The sequence below is a fragment of the Rhea americana genome, unplaced genomic scaffold (assembly GCF_003343005.1).
Source record: "Rhea americana isolate MKP2758 unplaced genomic scaffold, rheAme1 scaffold_25, whole genome shotgun sequence".
Taxonomy (NCBI): domain Eukaryota; kingdom Metazoa; phylum Chordata; class Aves; order Rheiformes; family Rheidae; genus Rhea; species Rhea americana.
The window spans coordinates 568,119-595,474 of NW_028186368.1; the positions used below are offsets into that span (position 1 = coordinate 568,119).

The 27,356-nt window shown below is 37.8% G+C and overlaps 2 protein-coding genes across 5 annotated transcripts in view; both read left to right on the forward strand.

The window, feature by feature from the left end:
- The window catches only part of AK9 (adenylate kinase 9), a 72,585-nt gene extending 57,732 nt beyond the window's left edge, over window positions 1–14,853 (forward strand). The window contains exons 27-36 of the mRNA XM_085306974.1: window positions 1,452–1,665; window positions 2,401–2,602; window positions 3,798–3,944; window positions 5,559–5,779; window positions 8,417–8,613; window positions 9,145–9,314; window positions 10,436–10,534; window positions 10,615–10,717; window positions 11,299–11,413; window positions 14,605–14,853. Of these exons, the coding sequence (XP_085163100.1) occupies window positions 1,452–1,665; window positions 2,401–2,602; window positions 3,798–3,944; window positions 5,559–5,779; window positions 8,417–8,613; window positions 9,145–9,314; window positions 10,436–10,534; window positions 10,615–10,717; window positions 11,299–11,413; window positions 14,605–14,807 (1,671 nt within the window). The 3' untranslated portion in view covers window positions 14,808–14,853. The remainder of the gene's footprint in view (window positions 1–1,451; window positions 1,666–2,400; window positions 2,603–3,797; window positions 3,945–5,558; window positions 5,780–8,416; window positions 8,614–9,144; window positions 9,315–10,435; window positions 10,535–10,614; window positions 10,718–11,298; window positions 11,414–14,604) is intronic.
- Window positions 14,854–15,333: 480 nt separating this feature from the next.
- On the forward strand, window positions 15,334–26,938 carry ZBTB24 (zinc finger and BTB domain containing 24). Of its 4 annotated transcripts, none has more exons than XM_085306884.1 (7): window positions 15,334–15,384; window positions 17,126–18,125; window positions 18,559–18,726; window positions 18,876–18,959; window positions 19,584–19,760; window positions 22,178–22,259; window positions 23,256–26,938. In XM_085306884.1, the coding sequence occupies exons 2-7, from the start codon at window positions 17,153–17,155 to the stop codon at window positions 24,067–24,069; spliced, it is 2,298 nt and encodes a 765-aa protein (XP_085163010.1). In that variant the 5' UTR covers window positions 15,334–15,384; window positions 17,126–17,152; the 3' UTR covers window positions 24,070–26,938. The 4 variants fall into 4 exon arrangements, with proteins under 4 accessions (XP_085163010.1, XP_085163013.1, XP_085163012.1 ...); XM_085306887.1 differs by having other exon boundaries at window positions 19,677–19,760; XM_085306886.1 differs by lacking the exon at window positions 15,334–15,384 and adding an exon at window positions 15,632–15,923 and having other exon boundaries at window positions 17,109–18,125.
- The last annotated feature ends 418 nt before the right edge of the window (window positions 26,939–27,356 follow it).

Genomic DNA, 27,356 nt, shown 5'->3' on the forward strand with positions numbered 1-27,356 from the left:
TGGGAAATAGTGTCATTTTGACTGTATTTAGGATATAATAGAAATGATGAAATTAATTAAAGAGCAGAGGGTCTTTGTAGAAGGGCAGGTAAARTATATGCCAATTATTTTAGATTAAATTTAGGAAAAAATATAAGTAGTTATGGAACAAATTAGATAAACAAAGAATAATAATGATGAGCTGAGAGAAATGTGAGCACCAAATATAGCRTAAAACAGAGTCTTGATAGTTTATAAATTGAGGGCAAGCAGTCAGAAATGGCCTGATACAAGAATAGAAATTTAAGGATTAGAGAAGGGCCTGGCAAGATAATACAGTACAGCAGAACCTACTCTTATATACTGTAACAACCTGATAATGTTATCTGTATGCTTGCTGACTCCTTCAAAGAATACTAATAGACAGGAGACATGATTTCCCACCGCAAAAGTTCAAAAATTAGCTTTTACTCATTATTTTATGTGTATACATTATTGGACTGTGGTTAATAGGATCCATCCTGGAGGCCTTTTTAAAAACTGGTCGCTCTTTCTGTTTTGTGGAAGGAAGGTCAATGTAAGCACTAGACTACGCATCAGTTAGCAAGTAATTCAACAGTTTCAATTTTAAATCCCTTTAGAACTGTAAGATGAACATCATCTGGTCTTAGCAATTTTTTTCTACAGATCTCACTGGTTTGTTCTAAGACATCTTCTGTTGACCCTTTAAGGCAGTTCCTTCAAGAATGGCTGCAACAGGGACATCCCTAAGTTCTTTCTTAGCAAACGATGGTGCAAGGAATTCATTTAGCATTTCTGCAATGATTGTTTCTGTCTTTAGTGCTCTTCCTACATCTCAGTTATTCCTTGGCACTACAGGCTTTCTAGCAGGCTTCTTGATGTGTTTGAAAAGATTCCATCAACAGCATTTATATTTTAACAAAGCTTTTTTGGCTTGTCTTATTGTAGTTTTACATTTCACCACAATGTAAGTATTGGTATTCTTTTCTGCTTTCTTCTTTTTGACTTGACTTCTACTGAATACAATATTCCTAGTATATCTTCTACTGTCAGCTAGATAAGTGTTTCTTAATGCACAGAAGAATTAAAAAAATTCTTTATCCTCTATAGAAATGGTGTTAATGCTCTAAAAATTCAAAAAACAAAAAATGCATCTCTCTGTGGTCTCTTCAAGGACAGAAAGTGTTACGGTACCACCTACTGGAAACAGTGAATATTCTTTCTCTCTTTATGCTTTACCTTATATTTTTGTACAAGAATTACATATGTATGCAAGTTCCTCAGACTCAACAGGACATTATGTCTGAGGGGTGGTATTTCAGAATTCTTTGATGCTTTGCTTCTAGTATTTGATAGTCATCTAGCTGCCCATGAAGCCACTTTTGCAGGATGGAAGAAGAGGAGGCTATGTCAAACCTAATTAGCTGTTTCCTATTTTGTATAYGCTACAGCTAAGTGAAGGAGAAATAATCAAATCGCCTCAAAGCCATGAAAACCCAGTCTATCCTGTAATCCATCGACAATATATTTATTTCTTTTCAAGTAAAGAAAATAAAGAAACATTTATGAAAAATCCCATCAAATATATCCGTCAGCCAAAACCTAAACCAACCATGCCAATTAAGATTGCAATTGTTGGACCTCCAAAATCTGGGAAGACTACAGGTAGGAGCCAGTGTTATCTATAAGACAGAAGATGGCACTTAGAAAATCTGAACTAGTATTATTTATAACTCTTGCTTATTTCTGATTAATTTCTAATTGTTTCTCATTTCCTTTAACCAATATGATGCAACTTAAAATGAAGAAATATTCCTAGGATCAAGGACCAGAACCAAAAACACTGCGTTGTCCAGCTTGTTTCCTAATTTCTAGGTTGTGAAACAGGATTCTCTCTCTCTCTCCCCACTCCTTCTCTCTATCTCTCTCCATGACTCTCTCAATCCTCAGTCTCTGCCTTCAACCAGAGGAGAAGATACAGCTTATACCAGAACTTAATAGTTAGGATAGGCTGTTAAAAATGGAAAAGATGTGTTTAAGTCATTTCATATTAAAGAGGAAATTATAACCATACTTTCTACTACCTATAAGTGATCTAACAGCTAAGCTCTTCTGTGGGCAGTGGTAGCATATTTTCTAATATTTTCAAATAAAATTGATAATGGCTGCTGAATTGAATGCTATTAGTGCATTAGACGTGTGCTGCACAAAGCTAAAGGATTGTGCCCTTTAGACCCTTAAGCAGATTTAGGTACCCACTCACCAAGATTCTGCACTGGAAATGAGCCAGGGTACGAGCTGAACACTTAGTTTCTAAGACTGAGGACTTACTTCAGCAGACTACTAGGTTGTGATGTTGCTTATGTGAAAGTTGAGTGTTGAAGTCTAAATGTTTTACAGTTGCCAAGAAATTTGCAAGTGTGTATGGATTACTGCGCCTAACTGTGGGAGACGCCATACGGCTAGTGTTAAATGACCAGCCAGAAAGTGAATTGGCACTTATGATAAAATGGCATCTTCATAAAGGACTGACTGTACCTGACGAACTGGCTGTCCAGGCTCTAGATGTGACTCTGATGAATCACATGTGTACTACTACTGGGTAAGAGTTTTGCTGGGGTTTTGAGGGCTTTTTTTCAAGGTATGCCTGTCCTTTCATAGGCAGTGATTCTCATGTTATCACTGTAAAACAAACTGTTTCAGTAAAACACATCAGTGGATTATTCATTAAGAAAATAATCTGTCTGTCCAAAATGAAATGTAAAATAAGGTCTCCACATTACTCTGGAAAAGCTATCTGAAACATAATTTTCTGCAATTTTCAGATAAATATGTTCCAGTAAATTCAAATAATATGTTTTATGAAAGTTAACCTTTTTTCAGCCAGAAGCCAGTATTTCATTATCCATTGAGAAATGCCATTTTCTCTTTCTCAGCCACTCTTGTACCAGCTCAAACTGATCTGATTCTCTCTGCTAATGAACACTGGTAGTTCAGTACTCCAGCTTTTCTCTGGTTTTGTTAACAGGTGAAATTATTAAGAAGTAGCAGAACTACTACCTTATTTCTTAGAGGATAGAGATTTCTTAGGCTCTGTCCCCAGCACCTGTCAAACTGGGCTAACTTGAAAAAGCATTTTGTTTCATTATCAATTTAATGAACCTCAACTCCTCTCCTAAAAAAAAAGGAGAATTTAAACACAAAAAGACAATTCCAGGGCAATCTCTGAAAATTATCTGAGCTTGAGATCAGAATTCTTTCAACTTTTCTTCCATGTTAATTATTGGAATTGTGTTTCAGAATATTTTGCCTCAGTATTGCATAATATGTGAAAAATGCTTTTTCCACTGTGATTTATTTTTTTTCTAAATTAACTATGAATTATTTTATTTTTCACTTTGAAAACTACTTCTCCGAATTCATATGGGAATTCCCCATTGTTAAAACTAAACTTCTGCATAACTGATGTGTCAGAACTGAAAACTGCACAATTGTGGTAAGCCAGAGCTGTCCACTTATGTTACTATAACTTTTACCCTGTTTTGTATTTCCTTTGCTCTTTACCATTTCTTATTCCATCTACTTACAATTTTTAAGTTTTAATTTGTTTGTAAATTCTTCAGAGTGAAGACTGTGTCTAATAAGTCAGGGCAGCATTGAACTTGATGGCATGGACATAGACTTTTGTGTCTATTGAGAATATTGTGAATATTTGTATCACAATTAATCATTTGTGAATGATGAATTAAGAACAAACCTGTTAGAAAAGCTGTCTTTCTGTTTTTGTTTGTATGCAGAATTGTTATTGATGGATATCCTCTAACAAGAAAACAAGTAAACCTCTTGGAATCAGTTAGGATAATTCCAGTGAAAATCTTTGAATTGGAAATGGATGCAAAGGAAGTGTTCAGAAGAGCACTACAGGATAAGGAAAACACAAATAGGTAGTAATGCTCCCTGAAAGCAGTATTTTTACCAACACAAGATTGTAATCTCTCTCCCTATGTAGTGCTATACCTCAGTGCTGTACCCTGAAAAGCTGTTATATCTAAGTTGGTGGATCTAGGAGGGCTTCTGTACTCTTGGACGCAGGTGCATACCCCATGGGCCTCCCAGCTCCACCTATGAAATGATGTGGGTGCCAGTCTCTCCACAATTTAATGCTTTGATTTCTATAGGCTGGAAACTGAGATATACTGGCCGGAAGAAGCTGCAGCAAGCTCTGGCCAGATCCCCAATTGGAGGACTGAGGAAACAGATGCACAATGGTGTGCACCCACTACGTTGTTTAATTGCAGTTTTACTGAAACTGCCTATCAGGAAATGTTACCAGTTCACTCTGCTGCTAAAGTTTATTTATTATTCMGCTTAATTATTTTCATTATAAAGGAAATTTATACTTTACCTCATAAGCTTTTTTTCTTTAAGTCTTAATTGTAGTCCTTTTTAAAAGATAGGAGCAATGTATATTTTAACAACATATACACAGTTTATGAATTACTCATCTAAACTATTCAGATATYTTTCTTCTTTGTTTCTCTAAGGAGATAAATATTCTGTTTAAAAAGCTGTTGGTGTTTTTGCGGTATAGCTGTCAGTAGTTTATAAAGGGACAGAGATTAAAAAGAACAGAACATTCACCTTAAAATTAAATTGTATAAGAACCTGGTTCTCATTAAAGGAAACGTTTCTAAGAAGTTCCAGATAGCTTAGAGTGTTATTGCATGTCTCTTTCATTTTGTCTYTTTCATTTTATCAAATAATCAGTACAATGCTTAATTGCTTTCTGAAAGCCTAAAGACTATTTGCATTGCRAAAAAAAAAAAATCTTTTAAAAAATATTTACTTTAAAAATTCATTTAAACACAAAACTAATTACATTTTATAGGCTTAAATACAAATCAATTAAAATCGGCAATATTAGCAATTCCTAAAAATACAACTTATAGCAAAATGAATCCTATTAAAACAGAAGTTTTTCTTTCTTTGGTATCATTTAAATCAAGAACCAGAATAGTCAATACTTCTCTGTTCTAGTAAAAATACCTCTTCTGGTCTTGCACAATTTTTTTAGAGATCARATGAATTATTTTCACTAACTTATATGTAAATATGACAGCTGCATCCAAGGATTGTGGCTACTYCTTGAATTCAAACAACAGTATAATTCAAAATCAAGCCCATTRTCCAATGAACAATGATTTTCACTTTAAAAGTACTGTAAGCTGTCTATTGTAGCATTTAATGGTGTACTGATAGAGTGTATCAGTAAATATGTGCTAATACATTACAAATCCTTTACAAAATTATTGAGTTGCATTTGCAAAATAAATAGCAAAAGTTATGTTCTTTGTTTCTGAACATCCCACCTGGCTGTACAGAATTGTCTGATCAGAGGTAATATTCTTAATAAGAAAGTTGTATTTCYCAAATAAGCTCTACAATTTCAAATAAGCCAAATTTTGTAAAAATGAACTCTAAAATTTATGTGACATTCAGCCAAATGATCTGACCTTTAGACTATGTATTAAATCAGTGCTGCTTTTTGTTGTCCTCAGACCTCCCTACCCTGTTCATGACAGCTCACAGATTTTAGCTATTCGAAATTCCTGTTATAAACAACACATTGATGCAATTAGGATTTACTATGAGAAGGAGCATCAGAACTGGTGTGTGATTGATGCCTTTCACAGCAAATGGTGGATTTGGAACAAAGTACTCCAGGAAGTTCAAGTGGTTGTTAAAGAAATCCAGATATATCTGGAAAGAATAAGAGAAGGTAAAAGAAAGACAAAGTTCTTTACGAAATTGTAATGTAATAAGTATATTTAAACTCAGTTTTAACTTGGTCTGAATTAAGCTMATTCTTGGGCACATACATATCAAGTGCAGCTGGAATTAAGGTTCATAACACATTTCACTTACTAGACATAACAAAAAAATGTAAGAAAATAACAAWGAAAAGACAAAACACGCAGCATTTGCCTCATTCAAGGCTAATGTATCTAGCACCTGGTCTATGTGACAAAATGCATTATTTCAGAAAATGAGTTAAGCAATAAAATATTACCTGATACCACACAAAACACAGCTGAAAGCTTAGTATAGACAAAAAAAACCCATAGTGTCATTTGTGAATTCTGGAGTTAAAAACATGACAGTCCTTGTTTTCACTGTGCCCTTGGTATATATCTTCTGCATATTTCCACCCATAGATCAGATTTGCTCATTTTAACTTCTACCTTTCCCCTTGGCATTCTATCTCTGTCCAAATGCAAGGCCTTTTTCTCACATAAAATCTTGTATCATTCATTCCAGCTATAATAGTAGACAAATGGATATAATCATCTCCAAATCTTTTGAATTTAAAATTTTCTTTAAAGCTAAGTTCACTGTCTTCACACTTACTAGGTAGCTTTATAGTTTGGTAAGTTTAGATGTCAATTTGAATGTGAGACTAGCTAGGAAAATAATAACTATTTGAAAAAAGTAGTTTGACTTCATTATGCTTGTGTAAAGCACTGGATTGCATTTTAAGTACATAGTGGGCTATACAGAAGGTCACTTTCTTTCTAACAACTCATTTGTTGCACCTRCCTTCTGAGAAGGTATATGAAGAGTGCCCAGATGGATTGTAGGCTCTTTATTTTGCAGAGGCTCTTCATCGAAAACTAGCAGCTAGGCACTAGTCCTTTGTATTTTGTAGGTCATCTGAAACAATAATGGGTATGTGATGAAGGCAGCATCAYACTTACTTTCCTTGTCGGCTTCAGTTTTAACTTTTTTATTTTATATGCCCACGAGCAGTACTGAGGGCTTCGAGTGAAGATATCTGCCATCGAAGATCAGATTGTAACATAGAAACCAATCTTAGCATCAGCATCTGTCTTCAACTCTTAGACATTGGCTCCAAGAGCTATATCAAATCCAGAAAAAAAAATTTTTTAAAGAGTGCTCATTAGTTAGTGCTCATTAGATCAAAAGCTGAGCCTTAGTTACAAAGGATATGCAGAGTTCAAAGACAACAGCACAATATTCAGAGGCTTCTTGGACTATACGACCTGTGTTCTTTTGCACGGATCTGTAACTAGATTGCCTGCAAGACCGGGGAGTTTATATCAAAAAGTGAGAAAGAGTAAATTTTCCTCAGGTTTCCCCACTCTCAGCCTAGCTCATGAAAGATACAGGATATCGGATTAGCTTTCTCATTTTTYTTCTGGAACTTTCCTGCATATTAATGCACTTTGAGGTTTTAGGTGACCTTATCCTTTCCAGTTGTACAGACATTGGGTGCTGTACTYTTCCAAAACCTTTCAATGCCAGACCCAATATCATGCAGTTTTGCAAATTCTTTGATCACATCTGGAGAGATCTTGAAGAGCTTTCTTGAAGGCAGCAAAGAGCAAAGCAGCTAAAGAACAATCTGAGGCTGCTGTCCAAAGAACGGGGTAACAGAAAAGAACTGAAARAAGTCAGAGGTCTTGCCGTCCATGGCAGATTCCTCAACTTTGAGTGACTGCAAAAAATCACAGGGGGTATACCAAAGTAAACAGGAAGAATTAATTGTGAGTTGAAGATTCACTTAAGTAAGAGAGAATATTCATTATAAATCAGAAATAAGGCTAAATATGCAATTTAATTTCTGCAGTGAGCGGCCAAAAGCTTCTTAGTCTAAAATGGCATCTCCCACTTGAATTCGTGCATGGCAGCATAGAAAAGATTAAATGTTCCTCTCCATTATGTCTGTGCAGTTTAACTAGACTTCCACTGAAGGACARACTTCTTTATCTTAAACCTACCTTTAGATTTTATCTTKTACAGCTCTRTGCCAGCACTCACTTTATAAATCTCAATCATAAGCCAAAAAATATTTTTTTAAAAATACGTAACATTTTCACATCAAGCTTGAAAAACAGCCCTTTAAAATAATTTTTATCTGACATTTTATGCAAGATCTTGAATTTATTTMATCCAGGTAGACTATAGTATTTACAAGACAAGAATGAATAAATGATATGCTTTTATCACACCTTGTACTCATTTTCACCAATGCAAAGAATTCATATAATAGCGGAAATGTTCCTTTGCAGCACAAAGAAATGAAACAATAAATCACTAATAAACCTTTCCCAGAGAAAACAGACTAATAAGTTAAGYACATCCCACATCATTAATACTTACTGTATTTCTTAAGTACAGGCTAGAAAAATGTTACTAAAATTAATYAGTAAAATGGGTTGGAACTTTATTTCAATATTAATTTATAAAAATTGTTAATATTTGAATTCTCATTATTTCATATCATTTTCACATGATATAATAATCTTCTAAACTGTAACATTCCTACATAAAAATGCTTTATGCTTTCTATRTATTTCATTAACATACGTTTGTCATTAATTACTACTATTAACAGGAAAMGCAGCCAGCATTGCTGATTTATGCATCACCCCTGAAGAGCTGCAGTATCGGCTAGGGGAGTTTGGACAGTACTGCCCTGTCAGCCTTGCAGAAARACATGAATTGGTTGACTGCTCTGTAACCTCATCTCTGCAGTTTGCTGCAGAATTTCGAGGACACTATTACAAAATGRCTTCACAGGAAGAACTGGAGGTAAGTGTCTGAAAACATCTGGGGGGAGAATTATGGAGAGAAGGAGCAGTGTTGCTTTGAGTCTTTGATTCTGTACAGAAACAATRCCACATCATCAACACCATGTCATTTGAACTAGACTAGTGTTATTGGTGTTCTAGCTATTGTTCTGTATACTTCTGTTATGAAATGTCCGGTCAGGCAGAATGCAGCAGAGTCYGTCCAAATTGAAGATCTTCTTAAAAATTGTCATAGATGAAACATTAATTTTCAAAGCAACCATTTCTTCCCTCCTCCATCAGTTTTCTGGGGAAGCTGGGGTAGGGAGCAGCTARTAATAGCTACGGATACTGGATAGATGCTGAGTAGATAGTGATGTAGTGAGTGAGTTGGAAAAGATATGACCCACTTAGCATGGCATCGGCATCAACACACTACGAAAGATTCTTTAGAAGAAACTGTCTAAATTGCATGAGTCAGTCCTTYGGAGTTTGACTAACAGTCTTACAGTGCTCCTGTCATTATTAAAAAGTTTAATTTCTTCTTCTACAGAAATTCTTGAACAAACCAGAGGTGTATGTAGCACCACTGGCACCTCATCCTCTTCCACCTCCAGAAATGCTACCAAGGAAACTGACAGTGTCAGAAGTGAAAGCCTTATTCCCTAGAAGTGCTGAAATGCAGGGATACTGTCCAGTCACTTACCTAGATGGAAAACAGAGGTACACCACTGCAGTWTTCATAACTTGTGTTACAAACTATATGTCCTAGGGCCCTGGAATACAAAGATCACACTTGATTTAGCCTTCTCCAAACTTCTGCTCCATTTCACTGCTAGTTTTATTGCAGTAAAAACAGGTGTTAAAAACATTGTTGCTTTAGCTCTAAAAGATGCTTCATTAGTCTTTTTTCCGAGGCTGAAAATACCCCTTATTATATATCTATACACCTCCCTGCCTTTACAGCATAGTCTAGAGTATTTCTAATAACTAGGCTGAGGCACAACCTGAAGCATCCTGAAGGTCATCAGTTCTTCTACATCTGTAATTGAAAGAAACAAGTGGGTTGAATTTCTCTCAAAAATTCTTTAACAGAGCTGAGAGATAGACCTAAGTAACTGTAGGAAATCAGGTTGGCCAGATGATCACCTCTCGTAGAAGGAAAGACACGTAAGTCGTAAGTTTCTTGAATCTGGGATTCTTTCTCCTTTTTTGTCTTGGGTAATGTTAATTTACTTAGATTTTCTCTCAAATAAGTCAATAAAACACACTAAATCCCCTTCCGCAAAGCTGGCTAAAGGGGACAAAGTTTAGCATTAAGCCAATCACAAGGATCTCTCTTGGCTTACTGTYTTTTGTGATGCGGTCTGCTTGGATACAGTTTTGAGTTTCCTCTATCGTAAACCTTCAAAGTTGAAACAAATCTCACAATATCTAGAGCGAGACAAAACTAGCTATCACAATTTTTAAAGATATCTATTAAGATCCACTATAAAGCCCCACTGATTCCCTCAGTGTGCAGGAATTTCTTGCTGAGGTACAACCATAACAATCATTTTTCCATGCTGCCCTTCTTAGTCTCCTGAGTAAGCATGGTTGGCATTTTAGCCAGAGGAACTCTAAAGAGGCACTATAAAAGTCCACTTATAAGCATATTTTGAGGCAGAGACTCACTCAAATTTTGAGCCTTGTAACTGTCTGTCATGTGGTAGAAGCACAGATGATTCAATTGCTAMCTTTTTTGTAATTTCTATACTTGCTACATTACCAGAAGGCTCCCAGTATCTAATGAATATACACAGCACAAAAGATGCCTAACATTTCTTGTTGCTCCATCTCTTCAGGTACGAAGCTTTGGTGCCTGGCAACATCGAGTATGCTGTAAAATATCAAGATAAGGTATATATTTTTGAAAGTGAAAAAAAACTTCAGAAGTTTATGAGGTGAATAWCAATTCACATTTTAATCTTTAATCATGTCATAATTTATACCTCTTGAAAATCCTTACTTTTTCTTTGGTTAGGTTACCAGAGAAGTACTGGAATTTGAAGCTTCCACGCAAACTCCCTCCAGTAAAGGAGCCAATACTACTTACTGCACTCCCCTTAGCTGGATACCTTGAACAGGCTAGTTTTTGCTCCTCTATATTAAATCAAATTTTTAAAAAACATGATTTTACAATGTGTAACATACCACATCCAGTTTGGGGTGGAGGAGGTGGAAGTAGCTTTTTAACTGTATATAAGTATTATTTTTACTAATGGGATTATATTTAATTGAAAATAGTGTTCAGGTAAGTACTTGCAATATAGAGAGGAAATTTTAAAAAGCTTTAAAATGATAGACGCTTGTAACTTTGATAGAAAAAAACAAGTAAGACCATCAGAGGGGAATAATAAGCTGCAACAGTGCATGATGAGTTATGACTCTTTATCATATCTAGTATGATTATATTTTGCTTTGATTTTTAATACACGTTAGACACAAATCTATCAGGAATGGTTTAAGAATAGCTGAGTATGCTTTTAGACAGGAATAGGAAATAAAAATGATTCATGGTCTCTTCCCTCCAAATTTTCTATTATTTCTGTGATCTACAGTTCRCTGGCTTAGATAGCACATTATATTGTTGGATTTTCCTAACAACAGGATTAAGCTTTTAATCAAGATCTCTGTAATGGTCCTTAAAAATGCTTTATTTCTTTAGGGAGTAGCAACTTCTCTAATAAAAGCTCTGAATGAAGTAGGCTGCTTAAAGCCAAAGTTTCCATTCCTGAGTGTAAGAAAAACTGCTCTGCTGTTTGTGGCCTGTCATTTAAAAGGTAGAGTATAAAAATAACACACTATAAAAATAATGAATCAAATAAATGCAGTAAATCATCTGCTGTAACACTGATAACTGATTTCTGTAGTTTTCTGATGTTCAGTTTGGAGAAATACTACTATATACTGATTTAAGTACACATTGCCAAGTCTCGTGGGAATGTGTAAGACCCAAGGAAGAAAAAAAGGTTAACAAGATAGCTAGATATTTTGTGATCTCTCATAAAAATATGAGATTTTAATGGTATTTTATCACCAATCACCTCCCTGYCTTGGAAACATTTCTAACATGCATAACAGTAGCTTGAAACAAAAAGCAAAATTRTGTTTAAAACTAGATGGCACCATAGTTTAAACTAGTCTTGGACAACCTGAACTGTCTTAAAAATTGACTGAAATCACTGTAATAAAGACTGCTGAAATGCTTAATAAATATGAAGAATGGCTGAATGCTTCTCTTTTTCCAACTGTATCAGCTCGTCAGATAAAACTTATTAACGAACCTTGCCTTGCAGGTAATCTCAGGACAGCTTTCCGTTCATRTGCATTTTCCAGAAGAGGTGGGCAAAATATTTAAATGAGGTCTAATTGTTTTGAAAAGCAGCTTTTCACATTGAACACTTTTCACTTTCAAGATCAGTTATTTTGCAAGAGCTCAGCATTGATATACTAAATTACACAGTATGAAACAACAGATGCCCATGCAGATGTAATTTAGATTTTTCAGTTTTTACCATAGTGAAATGAAAAGATATTTATCAGTCTGTTTATTTGTGAAACTATCTGGGAAGATTTCAGTATTAATAGGACTTGGAGTATCAGTATGCAGACTATTTTTAACTCTCTATCTTTTCAATTTAATCTATAGTCTGATCACCTTATTTTTCAGTATAACAGATAAACAGTCCACCATTAAAATTGTGTGACTTGGACTGAGCCCACAAAATAATAATAAGCTGTCTCATGGAGCTGCCAGAGGTTAGGCCTTCTCCTTCACTGAGGAAAGTTGTTCAAACTTTATCTTCTGTGTTTGTATCAGCTGTTGGGGGAGGGCGGAAGGGAGGTGGGGAGAATTTCAGTCCGAGGTAACAGTTGCAGCTAAAACTTCTACCAGCCCAAAGAGGGTCAGCTTTCAGGATTTCAGCAGCCTAGTTTCAGCAGCTGAGTGGCTTTGCTGGAGATTTCTGGAGCACGGCTGTGCCACTTCTTCAACTATCAATTTTGTCTTTTATAAGGCAGCATGTTCAGCTGGTAAACTTTGTGTTGCTTCTTGTTATTTAAACTTTTGCTTATCCTTTTAGATAATGCCAAATTTTATCATTTTTCTAAAGTTCTTCACATTCTGTGTTTTCCCATGCAGCTTCTAGAGCCATTCAGAATTTTCTTGGACTATTACAGATTTACGCTAGCGTAGCTTTGTTAAGGATCACCACTGAATAATGCAGGCACAATATATGCCCCTATACTTAAACCTGCAAAATTATGTTTTTACCCACCATAGCTTGTTTCATTCACAAAGAGTAGTATCATTCTTTTGTTAGTACCCCTTTGCTAACATACCTATATGTCCACTCCAGGAATAATTTGCTCATGTATTGTATCATTCCATTATTAGTGCTGGACGAAGAGATGGCTAAATTTGTGGAAGTACACAAAACTCTTCTAATGCAGTAACAAACAGTTTGACCATAAGAATCTAAGAATACAAGTTACCCTATTCTAAACCTGAACAGAATTGCTTCTAACTTTAAGAGAGAGAGTTCCAGTGTACTCCAACATGTCCCTTGCAAATATATTGTTGATTATAATTGTGTGTCTCTTCAGAGTAGTCATGAAGTTCTTGACCAAAAAATTGATTAAAGTGYTTCATAATGTGGTGTCTTGCAATATTTTTAAATTCTATCTTTTTCTGAAGTAAGATTTTGATATCTTCAACTTACTTCACCCCTTCATTTCACACTTAAATAGTGGAGAAGGAATAGTGGTTGTAGTTTCTCCTGAAGCTTTCTTAGCAACAGTACTGGATTGTTTTCAATACCCGAGAAGAGTAGGTACAGGCCATCAGTCACAAACACAGCATTACTCCTGGAAAAGAGTAGGAAACGGTATCTCATTATAGTGATTCAGTGTCCTGATGYACCCCAAAAGATAGCTTAGAGCAGGGAGGTAAGGAAGAAAGGAAACAACAGAACTTTCATTGTAAAATTCCTGGCCTTGAAATGTATGTTCTCTKCTGAACTATCAGGGATATATAGTCAGCTCTTGATTTCATAGATTAATTGTGCCAAGGATGCAGAAATTCCTAAGACAGCTCTGTGCAGRGCCTGTTTGGGTCCAGGCCAACACATCAGCTTACAGATCATGGTAYAAAAATATGGTCACCCTGCTTTCAGTGAGCTCAGGTCTAGGAAAAGTTCAGCTGTCAGAGGGAGCTCCAGCTGGCTCGCCACCCTTCCAKCCCATGTTCATTGTGGAGCACAGGGAAAAGCAGCACCGAGAAAGCTGCATAGCCCAGCGCAAAGCAAACTGGAGCACAGTGTGAGTAGTATTAAACAACAGGAGCGACATCGGCTGAGCTGAGCTACTCAAGTGTCTCCACAATAAATCCTCCAGCGTGCTGTTCTCTGAAAGAGCGAACGGGATTGGACACAGCACAGCATGAACGCAAGACACAAGCTCAGGTGCACTGTTGTGCCCAAGTAAAAATCTCCTCCTGGCCCTGGAGTTTAGTGCAGGAACCACCTCCAGKCTAGGCAGACGTATGAGCTTCGGCTCTGTGCAGCTGGGCCGTACCTGGACTGTCTCCACACAGACCCATTTTGATATATGCAYCACAGTCCCTAATAACCACATTGTTTCAAGTTTGCATTGTCTAGTGCATCTCCAGCCCCTCATTACCCAAAGAACATGAAGCTGAGGGTAGCTGAAAATATATTTGTTACTTCTTTGTTTACCAAAGCCTTGATCTTTCTGAATATTGTTGTATCTCCTGGAGTTATGAACTTCTGCAATAGCAGACAATTTCTGTTGTCGTTTTGGAATCAATGGACACGGGCTATCTGTGCCAAGGGTTTTATCCGTACAAAGAGTAAAACTAGCAGGTGTAGATTTGATCTGTGCTTTAAAATTTCTGTATTGTAATTCCACAGAATTAACATAGGACACTAATATATTCCTCAATTTCTTGCAGCTTATAACCCTAGAAGCTCAGAATATGTACGGAAAAAGTACAAGAGGAAACTGGAGCAGTTCATCGATCACTGTGAACTCATTCCCTATCTGGGAAGGAAGATGACCCGCAAATACAAAGAGCCTCAGAGCAGACCCATTGACTTCGATTACAAACTACAGGTGTTTCTTTCCCTTAAAGATGCAAGCCCAAGTTTTGTTTAGTTTGCGTTGACTGTGTATTTTTATTCAAACGCTGATTTTTATGAACTCAAGGAAYGTAACTATCTGCTATCATCAACCGCTCGTGCAAGGCCACCCCTGGAGCTATGATGTTACGGACGCAAAATGTGATGCTTTCCRTCACTAGTTCGTTATAGAGAGCAATCTTACAAAATCACAGCTTGCTGTCTTAAATTGCGCGGCGTTTAATGTGTAATACAATAATCCACGCACTTGGGAAATGCGCATTTTAGGGAAAATACGTGAAGAAATCGCGCGCACAAGTGCAAACCTCCTCCTCGCCCCCACTCCCTCCCCGAAAGAGAGCACGGCCGCTCGGGGGGCGTGGCCTGTCGCCAGGGGGCGGGGGCTGTCGCTAGGGGCGTGGCCTGCCGCCAGGGGCGGGGACTGACGCGCGGGGGCGGGGCCTGCCGGGGAGAGGGGGCGGGGCTTGCGCGGCTCCCCGCGGCCGGCTGTGGGTGGGGCGCTGCGTGCTGCGTCACGGCGCATGCGCCCCGCGCGGGGCAGGAAGCGCGGCACCGCCGGGGCGGTCTCCGGAGCGAGGCTCGCGGCTCGCGCGGTGAGTTCCGGCCGCCCAGCCGGTCCGGTCCGGTCCGGCTCGGCTCGGCTCGGCTCGGCTCGGCTCCGTCTCGTCCCGTCGGCCTCTCCTTGGGCGCCGCCGCGGGGCCTGGGGGCGGAGGAAGAGCGCGGTAGCGCGGCCGGGCCCGCCGTGGCGCGGAGCCCAGGCCGAGCCGCCTCGCGTGACGCCGCTCGCCCCCCCCTCCGTTACCTAGCAACGCCGAGTTCCCCCCCCCCAACCTCGCCAGGGCCGAGTGGGTCCCTGCCCGCGCCGCCCCTCTCCCCGCGTCGGGCCGGGTCAGGAGCTGGGCTGCGCTGCGCTGTTCGGGCCAGCGGCGGAAAGCGCTGGTGGTCGCCGCTCGGCACAGCCCGCCAGGTGTGCTGGAGCGTGTCCCGCGGGCGTGCGGGCGCCTCCCCGCCGTGCGCAGCCTTACTCGAGAATACCTTCCGGGTGAGCCCGCCGCTCGGGATTTTGTGGTCCGGGCGTTAACGATGGCATCGTGTGACTGAATACAGCTTCCTTGTGGGGACACAAAGCAGGTGAAAAAACAAACAAAACAAAAAGACAGCTACTATGTCCCTCAAGGCTGAGACACTTGCAGCCTTGGTTTAGGGTGTTCCAGCAGCAGCAGGCCTGCACCCTCCAAAAGCTAAAGCTCCCAGATCAGCATGGCTCTTCTGTTAGTCCAGCACCAAAGCTCCACCGTGTACTTCTTAGCTGCTGGAAAGGGCTAAAGAATCACTTGTTGCCCCCTCAGTAGTGTTTAGGTATCATCTACTTGCGGTGTGCGGTGTTTCTTACAGCRTTCCTTCACACAGTCAGAACTATTGTACTTGCTGTCTGTTGTATTTATGTTACATGTTTAATATAAGAGTTTTATCATTTAGGATGGCAGGTAGCTAATCTGTGTTAGATTTGGCTCAGCTGATTCTCTCAAAACAGATACTATGGAGGAGACACAGCAAAAGTATTTTTATCTGGTAGATTGTTATGAAATTGCTGGTTTCTTTCTTTTGTTAATTCTTTTGACTGAATTTGCAACAAAAGAACTTTAACAAGCCAAACTGATGGTTGATAGCTAGCATAGTGAACTCTATTTTAGACGGAACTCAGATCTGCTATTTTTCCGGTTTTATTGCCCATATCTATAGGGTAGGAATTAGTAGGTAAGTGTTCTGAAAGAGAAGTTTTTAGAAAGATAGAAGTGGATAAAACAGGGCATGGAATCCTGCAACGCCAAAATCAGTGATTTTTTTTTTTTTTTAATCATTGATTCCAGGATTTCATGGTTTTGTCCCTGAATAATCTGAAATGTGGCATCCTGTTACGGAGAAGCTGCGATTGATTTTTCTCTATTTATTTCCACTTCAAAGAGGAGCTATGAACAAAGAGTTCTTTTTGTTCAGTTGTTTTGGTTGCAAAAGAAGGGGTTTCAGACAGAGCAGACATTTTGGCTACTGAACAGTTCACAGTGCATCAGAGCTAAAAAAATGAAATAGCTGGCACTAGTTCTAATCTGAGAAGAAACTATCCACAGCCATAGCTTAAGATGTAAAAAAGACTTCTTGGAGAAGATAATCTATATTAATATTAATGTTAACTTTTTAAAGATAGTTCAGAGGCTTCAGAATTGCTTCAGAAACTATTATACTCTTATTAGCTTGTAAAGGAAATAATACTTGGTGTTCTATAATGCAGACTTCTAAAATATTTCTTTATTAAAGCTATTCTATCCTTGTAGGTACCTTCTTTCATATTTGCAATAAAAATGGCTGAAACTGCTCCTGATGCATCTGAGAAACTGGTCGTCATTCACTCCAAAGCTCACAAAGATACCATTCTAGCTAATTTTGAAGAACAAAGGAAGAAAGATTTTCTTTGTGACATTACTCTGATAGTGGAGAATGTTCAGTTCAGAGCCCATAAAGCTTTGCTCGCTGCCAGCAGTGAATACTTTTCAATGATGTTTGTAGATGAGGGTGAAATAGGGCAGTCAATTTACATGTTGGAGGGAATGGTTGCAGACACTTTTGGAGCACTGCTAGAATTTATCTACACTGGTTATCTCCATGCCAGTGAAAAAAGCACAGAACAAATTCTAGCTACTGCACAGCTTCTAAAAGTGAATGACTTGGTATGGGCCTACTCCGACTATCAGGCCAGCCATAGCCCCAGTAATGCACTACCTGCTCCATCTAGCAGTGGAGCTTCAGTAGCTATTATTGCAAATGATGTGAAAAATGGAGATCCACCAAAGCGAAAGCGAGGGAGACCTAGGAAAGTCAAGAATGCCCAAGAAGAAAAATCAGGAGCAAATTCTGCTGAAGATGTGCAGCTGAGAGAGAATAATTCCATGCAAAATAAACAAAATTTTATGAAAAAAGATATTGCAGCAGAAGAAACAGTTGTCAGTGAACAGGTGCCTGTGAGGAAAGATGCAGAAGAAATAGAACGTGCGTGCAGCTCAGAAGACGCTGTGGATCTGTCAACTGAGAAAGATGAGAATTATGATCCCAAATCGCAAGGAATACAGAGCACTCAGAGCCGTTACAGCAAACGCAGAATAAAGAGATCAGTCAAGCTAAAAGATTACAAACTTCTTGGTGATGACGATGAAAAAGGACTGGCAAAGAGAACTGATGGGAAAAAAAAGCGTACAGGTTCTGAAGCTCGCTGTAAAGACTGTGGCAAAGTATTTAAATATAATCACTTTTTAGCTATTCATCAAAGAAGTCATACAGGTAGGCATTAAGAGACTACTTCTTTTGATTTAGTAACTTATTGCTAAATGCAAGCCAGTTGTTTTAAGTGTGGGTTGTTGGATCAGTGTGCTATTTTGGACAGTTCTTGCTGGAGACAAATTAGGTATTGCAGGTCTCTTGAGACCATGCTCACTATTTTCTTCTTGCTACCAGGGCTCCTAGACTTTCTGTATCTTACCCTAATTGCAGTTTAGTTAAGTATTGATCTATTAAAACATTGAATTATATGACAACACCTTAAATAATTATTTTACTGCTACCTGAAGCTTGTCTGTTTTTTAATTCTCCTTTTCAATACTCAAAGGTCAGTTTTTAATATGTAACACATTGCAATGCATCTCACTATCAGCTTAAAATATCTAGTGAGGAAATAATGCATTGATATTTACATTTGTAAATCTTTTGCTTTTAGGGGAGCGCCCTTTTAAGTGCAGTGAATGTGGCAAAGGCTTTTCCCAGAAGCACTCTCTTCAAGTCCATGAACGGATGCACACTGGAGAGCGGCCATACACGTGCACAGTCTGCAGTAAAGCTCTAACAACAAAACATTCTCTCCTGGAGCATATGAGCTTACATACAGGTAAATATTCCAAGGCAAATGTGGTAACCTCTCACCCCCAGATATTTGCATTTCTGAAAAAACAGTGTTAATGATCTCTCTCATGTGTGGTGATTTTTATGCTCGCTTTGGATGTGGCTTGTATTTTAATAAGTGATTTTTCTTTACAGGGCAGAAGGCTTTTACATGCGATCAGTGCGGGAAATACTTCAGCCAAAAGAGACAGCTCAAGAGTCATTATCGAGTACATACAGGTATAATGAGCTTGGATTGTAGAGCTGGCTGATTATCCGTGTTGATTTGTCTTTGTAAAAGTTGACTAAGGCTGTGAATGGTCTTCAATGATACGCTTCAGACTCTGTTACTCTGATGTGTAACAATGAGTAGTGGAGTAGTGGAGAAAACACTGAACAGTTATTAAAAAAAAAAAAAAGTCCTCTTCAGTTTACTGTCTTTCTAAATATATCTGTTGATGTGATATGAATTACATTGTATTTGAAAAACAACTTGATTATTTTAGTCTTGCTCATTATTTTATATAAAAGCTGGGAGTTTTATACAACAATTATGTCCACTGCCTGTTGTGCAAATTGCCTCATAATTTTCCACTGTTTTGGACTAGCAGTAGCAAACAAGCTGTGAGACGTGTCCTACTCACTTCTGTGCTAGAAAGATAGAGGTTAGATTATACACAAAGAAAATGGTGGAGAAGCTGAGAATTTACAAAGCTTCAAAAGCAAGTGGGTTTTGGGGTGGGCAGGAGTCAGTACTCTCTCTTCCCTTAATAGGATTAAATAGGGAAATGGGGTTGAGTAATTCTGCTAGTTTAAATAGAGAGAAGACAGTGAATCACCTTTTGTTTTCTTTCTATATTAAAGTGGTTATTTTACAGGAAAGTGCTATAACAAAGATCACTGAAGAGATACAGGGGATCATTTATGCACTGACACTTTTTTTATTATTGCGACAAGGCCATTCATTGCCGGAATGTAACCAGTGTCGTCGCAAATTCATGGATGCAGCTCAGTTAAAGAAACATCTAAGAACGCATACAGGTAATATTGTCCATCGTGGCTGCTCTTCTTCTTCTTCTTTTTTTTTTTTCCTTAAAATAACACAGACAAAACAATATGTTGGGTATGACCTCATATCTGGCGGATGAGCTTCTGCTATACTTGTATATGGAGATTTATGTATTTCTAGTGAAGAGATTTGACATCAAGAATACATAATAAGCACAAAAAGCTCATATTAAAAACATCCCACAAGCAAGGTATATTACAAGAAGAGCTGGGTTTTTTTCTGTTGTTAGAAAGTCTGCAGCAGAAACTGCCAATTAGCTCTCCTGTAATTAAATTCTGGAGAATTTCATCAGGAGAGCCACATCCAGCGTGTATTGGCTTGAAGGGATGTAAGTAGTTACAGAAAGTATACGTCCTAAATGATTTAGGCACTCCTGTCTGTGAGGGATGGGTGCTTATAAAAGCAATATTGAAAAGTACTATTTCGGTTTACATTTTTATTATGCTGTAATAAACCAGATGTAGGTAGGAGGTTGTCTGGGAAATATGATTTAATGCAAGGGTGTTTTAAGAGACTTAGGGCAAAGTGAGACTTGAATGGCTGGATATCAGGAATAAATAAATAGATCTGCACTGTCATGATAACTAAGTATAGGCATCTTAAAGCAGTTTGCTTTGAATGACAAATTTGTAAGGGATTTGTAAATAACTTCTCCTTTTAAAATAGATATAAGCAGTGGCAATTGTTTGCTCCCCAAAGTAAATTATTCTTAATTACGTTGCGCTCAGTTGTAGTAAAGTATACACAACATGATCTTGTTCATCTTATTCRTGTTCTTAGAGAAAATAACATAGCTGAACATGATACTTTTCAATATTTGCTTTTATGATTTTCTTTAAAGTCCCTAGGATACGGTAGGCTTAGGACTTGTGATTTGGAGATTTTTTTGATGTATCCAGGGTAGCATTTACTTTCAACAACTGTGAATATTGTATTTTCTCTTGAGGACATAGTGTGTATTGACACGCACAGTAATTCTGTATATGTAATTCTGCTATAGTTCTGTAAACATAGTGGAAAGTGAGTATGGTACTGGGAAATGAGAGGAGGAAGTATAGTAGCAAGGTAAGTTGTAAAAACAGATAGACTCAGAAGATGAGTTCTAGCACAAACAGAATCACAACATTACTTGCTTCCAGAAAAGACAGGCCAGGTAGCAGTATTGTCAGTGCAGAAATACCTTTTGATTTGTCCCTTCTCAAACCTTGAGAAATAAAGTTCTGAGGAGTTTGGGTTGGGGGGAATGTTGACATTGATGGTATTGCCTGCTTTGGCAACAGTTCTGTAATCTTGTGTGTCACGTGAATACAATCTAGCTTTGAAGTTAGCCCTGTTTTCAGCAGGAGGCTGGACTGGAGGTGCCTTTCAACAAATTTGCCTATGATTCTCAGGTACTTCCTCCTTGTCCCCCAAAGCCATATAAAAACTCCTAAGCATTGCAATTCTATTCTATGCTAAATGTGAAAATTCTCTGGAAATTGGCTATTGCCTTATCCTCTGTTAGTTTCAGTGCGCTTGAACAGTGTGAATTACCACAGTGGTGATTTGGATTCTCGTATTTAGTGTCTTAAAGACACTGAATACAACCGGAAAAATGTTATGATATGAATTAAGCTTTGTGTGGTTTTTTTAGTTTTTTTTTTTTTGTTGTTGTTGTTTTTAGTTTGCTACCTTTTAGTGTGTATTAATTTGTGTACCTTTTTGTTGTTTAATGTAGTCACTCTGCTTCTACTTAGGCACAAGAGTGTAGTAAAAACCCAATTTATCCAACTTCTGATGACTCACCATAAGTTAATTTTTACCACGCTGGTGTTTCCTCATGCATAGGCTCCACTCTAGGCCTGTGATATCCTTACAGGAAGCTAGTCAGCCTGTCAAGATAGTTTATTCACTTTTCAGATTTGGAAATACGAGCTGACTCATCTGCGTGATGCTGAACATGAGCCTGGTGTTAATGTCTACTAGTTCAGCGTCAGCCCTTTTCAAACTTGTCTGTTCCATGTGCAGCCAGCTTGAGGCCTCTGCACCTGTGTCACAGGCATGTCTTTTACTGCTCTGAGGGCGTGGATCACCTAATTCTTGATCTTCAAAGGGAACAGTCATCAGAAATATGCCTTTAAAATTTTATACCTTCATTTAACTAGTGAATTCCTTCAATTTCAGAAATTCGTATTGACCCATGACAGAAGCATGAGGATTTGACTGGCATTTACACTTGATAGTGTGTACAGAGATTTAAGCATAAGAGGCATAACGTGTTTTTATGGATAGAATAAAGAGATTCAAAATATGATGATTCTAGGTCTAATAATATTTCATTGTAAAATGTTTTTGAATAAATTGATGAAAAATGCTATATAACAAGTGATGACAAACTTCTTTTTGTCAGGCGAGAAGCCATTTACTTGTGAAATTTGTGGCAAATCATTCACAGCTAAAAGTTCTCTTCAGACTCACATTAGAATTCACAGGTAGAGTATGTAACTTGTATTCTGGCGTATGTATGTGGTGGTTGTTCAATTATAGAATGGTTTGATGGATTGATATAGATGGATTGACTTAAATCTTTGTTTAATCTATTTTAGTTTAGTATTTTGGAACTGATTAAAAAATGTAAAGAGTTTGATGAGCAAAACTTATGCTCGTGGTGCTTTCACATATCTTAAAAAAATATATTAAGTAGCATTAAGTATTAGTGTGTCTTTTAATTCAAGACATTAAAAGGTTCTTCCCTTTTTGTGTATTGTATCTATTCATTAATGACAATATACTTACTGCTGTATTATTTAAGAGAAAATTTTACTATAAGTTTTTGTTTGACAGCAGCAGATCAGCTACGGTGTAAAAAGGTTATTGGAGAGTTTTCATGTAGTCTCTCGTGTCTTTAACTTCATTAGTTAATTTTACTCATGTCAACCTGATGTATAAAGTCATAACAGATCTGAAATCAAAGAAATACTGTTGTAAATCTTACATAAAAGAAAATAGTTCCAATAAAATACCTTGTCCTCTAGAGACAGACATCAAGTTAAGATGTAGAGACTTATGTCAGTTTTCTTCTCTTTTAAAATACTAGCTGATTTTAAAATCTTAACATTTTTAAAATAATCAGTGTTTATAGTTGTATAAAGTAAGTTTTTGCATCTTTACCACCTTTTTGGATGCTTTTGTCCATTTTCTCATGCCAAGATCTAGCAGCATAGAATTTGTACCTTCAGTATGACCACAGGGAGGCAGTTCTGTTATCTTGGTAGCTCTTGAGTACATACTAATGAAAATATTGTTGTGCAATTCTTGAATATCAAATAGAAATATTGAGAAGGTCAAATAGAAAACATTTTAATGTATCCATTTTAAGTGCTTGTGATACCGAAAATAAACGTTTAAGTCTTTTAGTGTATAGTAAGTTGAGAAAAGCAGTACTTTCAAAGCGATTCTTTTAATGAGATCAAATTATTCTTTTTCAGAGGAGAAAAGCCATATTCTTGTGGTATATGCGGAAAGTCCTTCTCTGATTCCAGTGCTAAAAGAAGACACTGTATCTTACATACAGGCAAAAAGCCTTTCTCCTGCCCAGAATGTAGTTTGCAGTTTGCCCGTCTGGACAATCTGAAGTCTCATTTGAAAATTCACAGCAAGGAGAAGCAGTTTCAGGAGGCGAGCAACGCTCCAAGCAGCAACACTAACTCAGAAGAGGTGAGAAACATTCTTCAGCTGCAGCAGTATCAACTTTCCACCTCTGGAGGGCAGGAGATTCAGCTACTGGTTACAGATGCAGTACATAATATAAACTTCATGCCTAGTCATAGTCAAGGTATTAGTATCGTTACGACGGAAAATGCTCCAAATATGACAACAGAGCAGGCTGCTAATCTCACACTGCTTGCTCAGCCACCACAGCAGTTGCAGAACTTGTTGCTTTCAGCTCAGCAGGATCACGCTGAACAAATCCAAAGTATCAATGTGATGGCAAATCAAATTGAGACTGCCCAGCCTGAACAAATGCATGTTATCACTCTTTCCAAGGAAGCACTGGAACATCTCCATGCTCATCAAGGACAAAATGAAGAAATCCACTTAGCAGGATCTTCGCAACCAGCTCAGCACATGCAGCTGACTCAGGAATCAAGTCAACAATCTCACTCTAGACAAGATACAGTTTCTTCACATCAAATCAGTGATGAACAGAACCAAAATGTACGCRTTTCTGACTCCCATCAGCAATTGCTGTCAGTAAATGAGTCATCTCATGAGCATCCTATTCAAGACCAAGCTTTTTGAAATGCTTATTTGCCATCAGGAGGGCTAGGCTATAGCATACTTCTCATCCAGGCAGTGATTACATGTATCACACTTCCTTTTGTACAGCATCATCTGTGTGAAGATGCATTTCTTGCTGTTTTTTTTTGATGGATGGCATTCAGTTTTCTTAATATTATTTATTTTAGACTTTTATTATTCCTGATAGGCATTTCTCCACTAGTTAGTCCATACCTCACATGTGATTAATACCTTTTTTGTGCCTCATAAAATTTATGTCTACTGAACAGATATTTGGCCCCCTACTGCATTTCAGTGTGCATCTCCAGGGAAGTGTGCTTTGCCACTTTAAGTGTTTAAGTGTTTAGGATATCTGCTGATGAGGAAGCATAACTTCTCTGATGGAATCAGCATTACCTGAACTGCAGTCAGGCCTCAGATAATCAGTATTTTTTGCAAAGATGACACCATTATGTCTTACATTTAATGAGCTTTCTCTCTCAAGGTTAATRTGTAACTTCCAATGTGACCATTCCCTTAAGTGCATTTTGATTTACTGAATACCAGATTTGTTTATGCTTTTGGTTGGAATTGTTGCAGCCTTTGACTGGCTCTGGTTTGCCCCTTTTATTTACTGTATGCTGTAAGAATTTCATTTCTCAGAGAAATGTTTAAACTAKTGCACTTAGTATAGAGGTGAAGAGATGCGGTGGTTAGACTGGACAACTTAAAAACCCAAATTCTTTAATTCTACCACTCACTGGGTGACTGTAGGCAAATCACTTGACCTCTGTGCCTTAGGTTCCTCACCACGGAAGTGGGGATAATRCTCATGCATTCTGCCGAGCACTTTGAAGAGCTTTTGATGTGGAAGGCACTGTATATGGAAGTGCAAAAAACCTTTCCTGATAAGGCTCAGTCTGAGCTTAGGAGCTAGCTCCCAATTAAAGCGTTATTTTTTTTGTACTTTTGAGAGCAGAATGCAATGTTACTTTTAATATATGTAAAAGTTCATAACTTGTTGTGGAGATTAATTCTGACTAATAATGAATGGAATCGCTTCAAAGCATAATGAGCTATATAAAATGGGGCGTATCACATTGAAGTTGTACAGGTATTTTGGTTGACTCTATTAGATGTGYATAAATTCAGTTTTCAGTAACTGACCACTTTAAAAAAAAAACAGCTGATACCTTAATACAATGCTACATTAGAGTATATACTCTGCAGCTTCAAGTTCAGCTACTGATCACATCTCACTTAGTGTACTAGCRTGTTAAAATCCAGATAAAATGCCGTTGGTACTTAAAGCAACGTACACAATTCTCACTTAAGTTTAAAAATACGTATTTGTGACTTACATTGATATTGGGGTATATTTCTGGTTTTAACGAAAGGAAAATCTAAAAATTAAGGAATTAGCAGGTGAATTTAAAAAACAAAACAAAAAAACTCTGTATGTAGGCTTATGACTGACCAGYGTGTGCCACTGGCACAAAGTTCATAGAATGATTTAAGAAGAGACTTTCAGAGGTTGTCTAGTCTATCACTGTTGTTGTGCAGTTGAATTTTGCTCAGAGGATGGCATTACACGACCTCTCTTGACTGCCTGGGCCAGTATTTGACCATTTTCAAGGTGAAAAAAATGTTTCCTTGTAGCTAACTGGAATTGCCTGTGTTCCAATCTGTATCCAGTGCCTCTCATCCTATCATTACACCTGCAAGAAGTGTCTGGCTCTGTCTTCTCTACAGCYTCCCCTTAAATGAAGGCAACAGTAAGATCTTCCCAAAGCCTTCTCTGAAGACAGACCCAGCTCTCTCAGGTTTTCTTTGTACATAATCTGGTGCAGTAATCTCGGTGGCCTTGTGCTCTGCTCACTCTAGTACATCAGTGTTTGTCCCCAGTGTCTGGGGAATCCAAATTCTGGATGCCAATCAACATCAAAATACAAACTGTTCAGCTGGTGCCTGAAGATGTGCTGCTGGAATTTGAGGGTGTCAGGTTTTTTTCAAAGTACTAGATCAGTTTTCATGTAAATCAACRATGAAGGGTAGACAGTGAGAATAAATTAATACAAAAAATTACCTCCCACAGCAAAACTGCAGTTTGGCTTTTCACTTTTTTTTCCTTCCCCCTTCTGGGAATGGAGAAATACTGTTTGTATACTCTGTGCCACCAAAGAGAACCAGCATGTTCTGCTGTTGTATTTTGGAAGCCTGAAGCCTTGATGCTGCAAGAACAAATGAAAAACAGTGAAACTCATTATAACATCCACAAAAATCCTGCTGCTTAACTGTATAAATATTTAAGATTACAATAAATATTCTGTTACATCTTAACAATTTTGATTTCATCAAAAATACTGTAATGTGGAACCGTAAATACTGTCTTACCATGAGTTTACAGGAGCTTACACTGAGTTCTTTCTCTGCCATAATCTTAAGGTGTGAATCCTGGAATGCTTAAAAGCTGGTTACATCAAAAGTTAAATTCTAAGTAAATTAACTGTTAAATACTTTTTTCTGAACTTTAATTTGTACATTGTGAAGTTTTCCTTCCAGGATAAATATAATGCTACAGTTAGGTTTGAGCCACAATCATGTAGTGATTGCTAGCTGCTTTCTCATAGCCAAAAAAGATGTTTTGTTTTTCAAATTTTCTTATGCTCTTATTCTATCAAATTACCTAACAAGCAGTGAAGAGAGTAACTTCTGTGAATAGCACAACGGTGACTAATCTTGCACTCTGCATTGCTTAAACTGTCAGCACGTATTTTAGCTTGCACTTGAGAAATGAGAAACATGTTTCTCATACCGCAAATGTTGCTTTTTTGACACCATTGCTTTCTTTGTAGTGAATAAATTTMTATTAAAGATGAAAATAAATCCCTGTTGCTTGTGTGCGTTTTTTTTAGGGCTACAACTAAAGCTTGTGATTGTTCTGGATTTGAAAGGAAGCCCCTTCATCTTTGCTTTTTATTCTGGGTGCAATTAAGAACTATTTAATAACAACAAAAAAAGCATGCCTTGCATGCCTTTAAAACTATCCTTCAAAGCAACTCCCTAAATATCCTTAGGTGAATAAGGGGATGTTGACCCTGGCATCTATCTTGCCARTGGTTTGGGAAAGAGATTGGCTTGCATGTCTTTATTTGCAAAACACTTGGTTTTACTATTCCTGTCTAACTTACTAGCCATCATGATCTCCAGTTCCTGAGAGGCATTTCCTGAGACTCAGCTTATTGTACTCGGGGTGTTCTTGGTCTTCTCTCACCTCACCTTATATCAAAGCAAGTATGGGAAGTGTC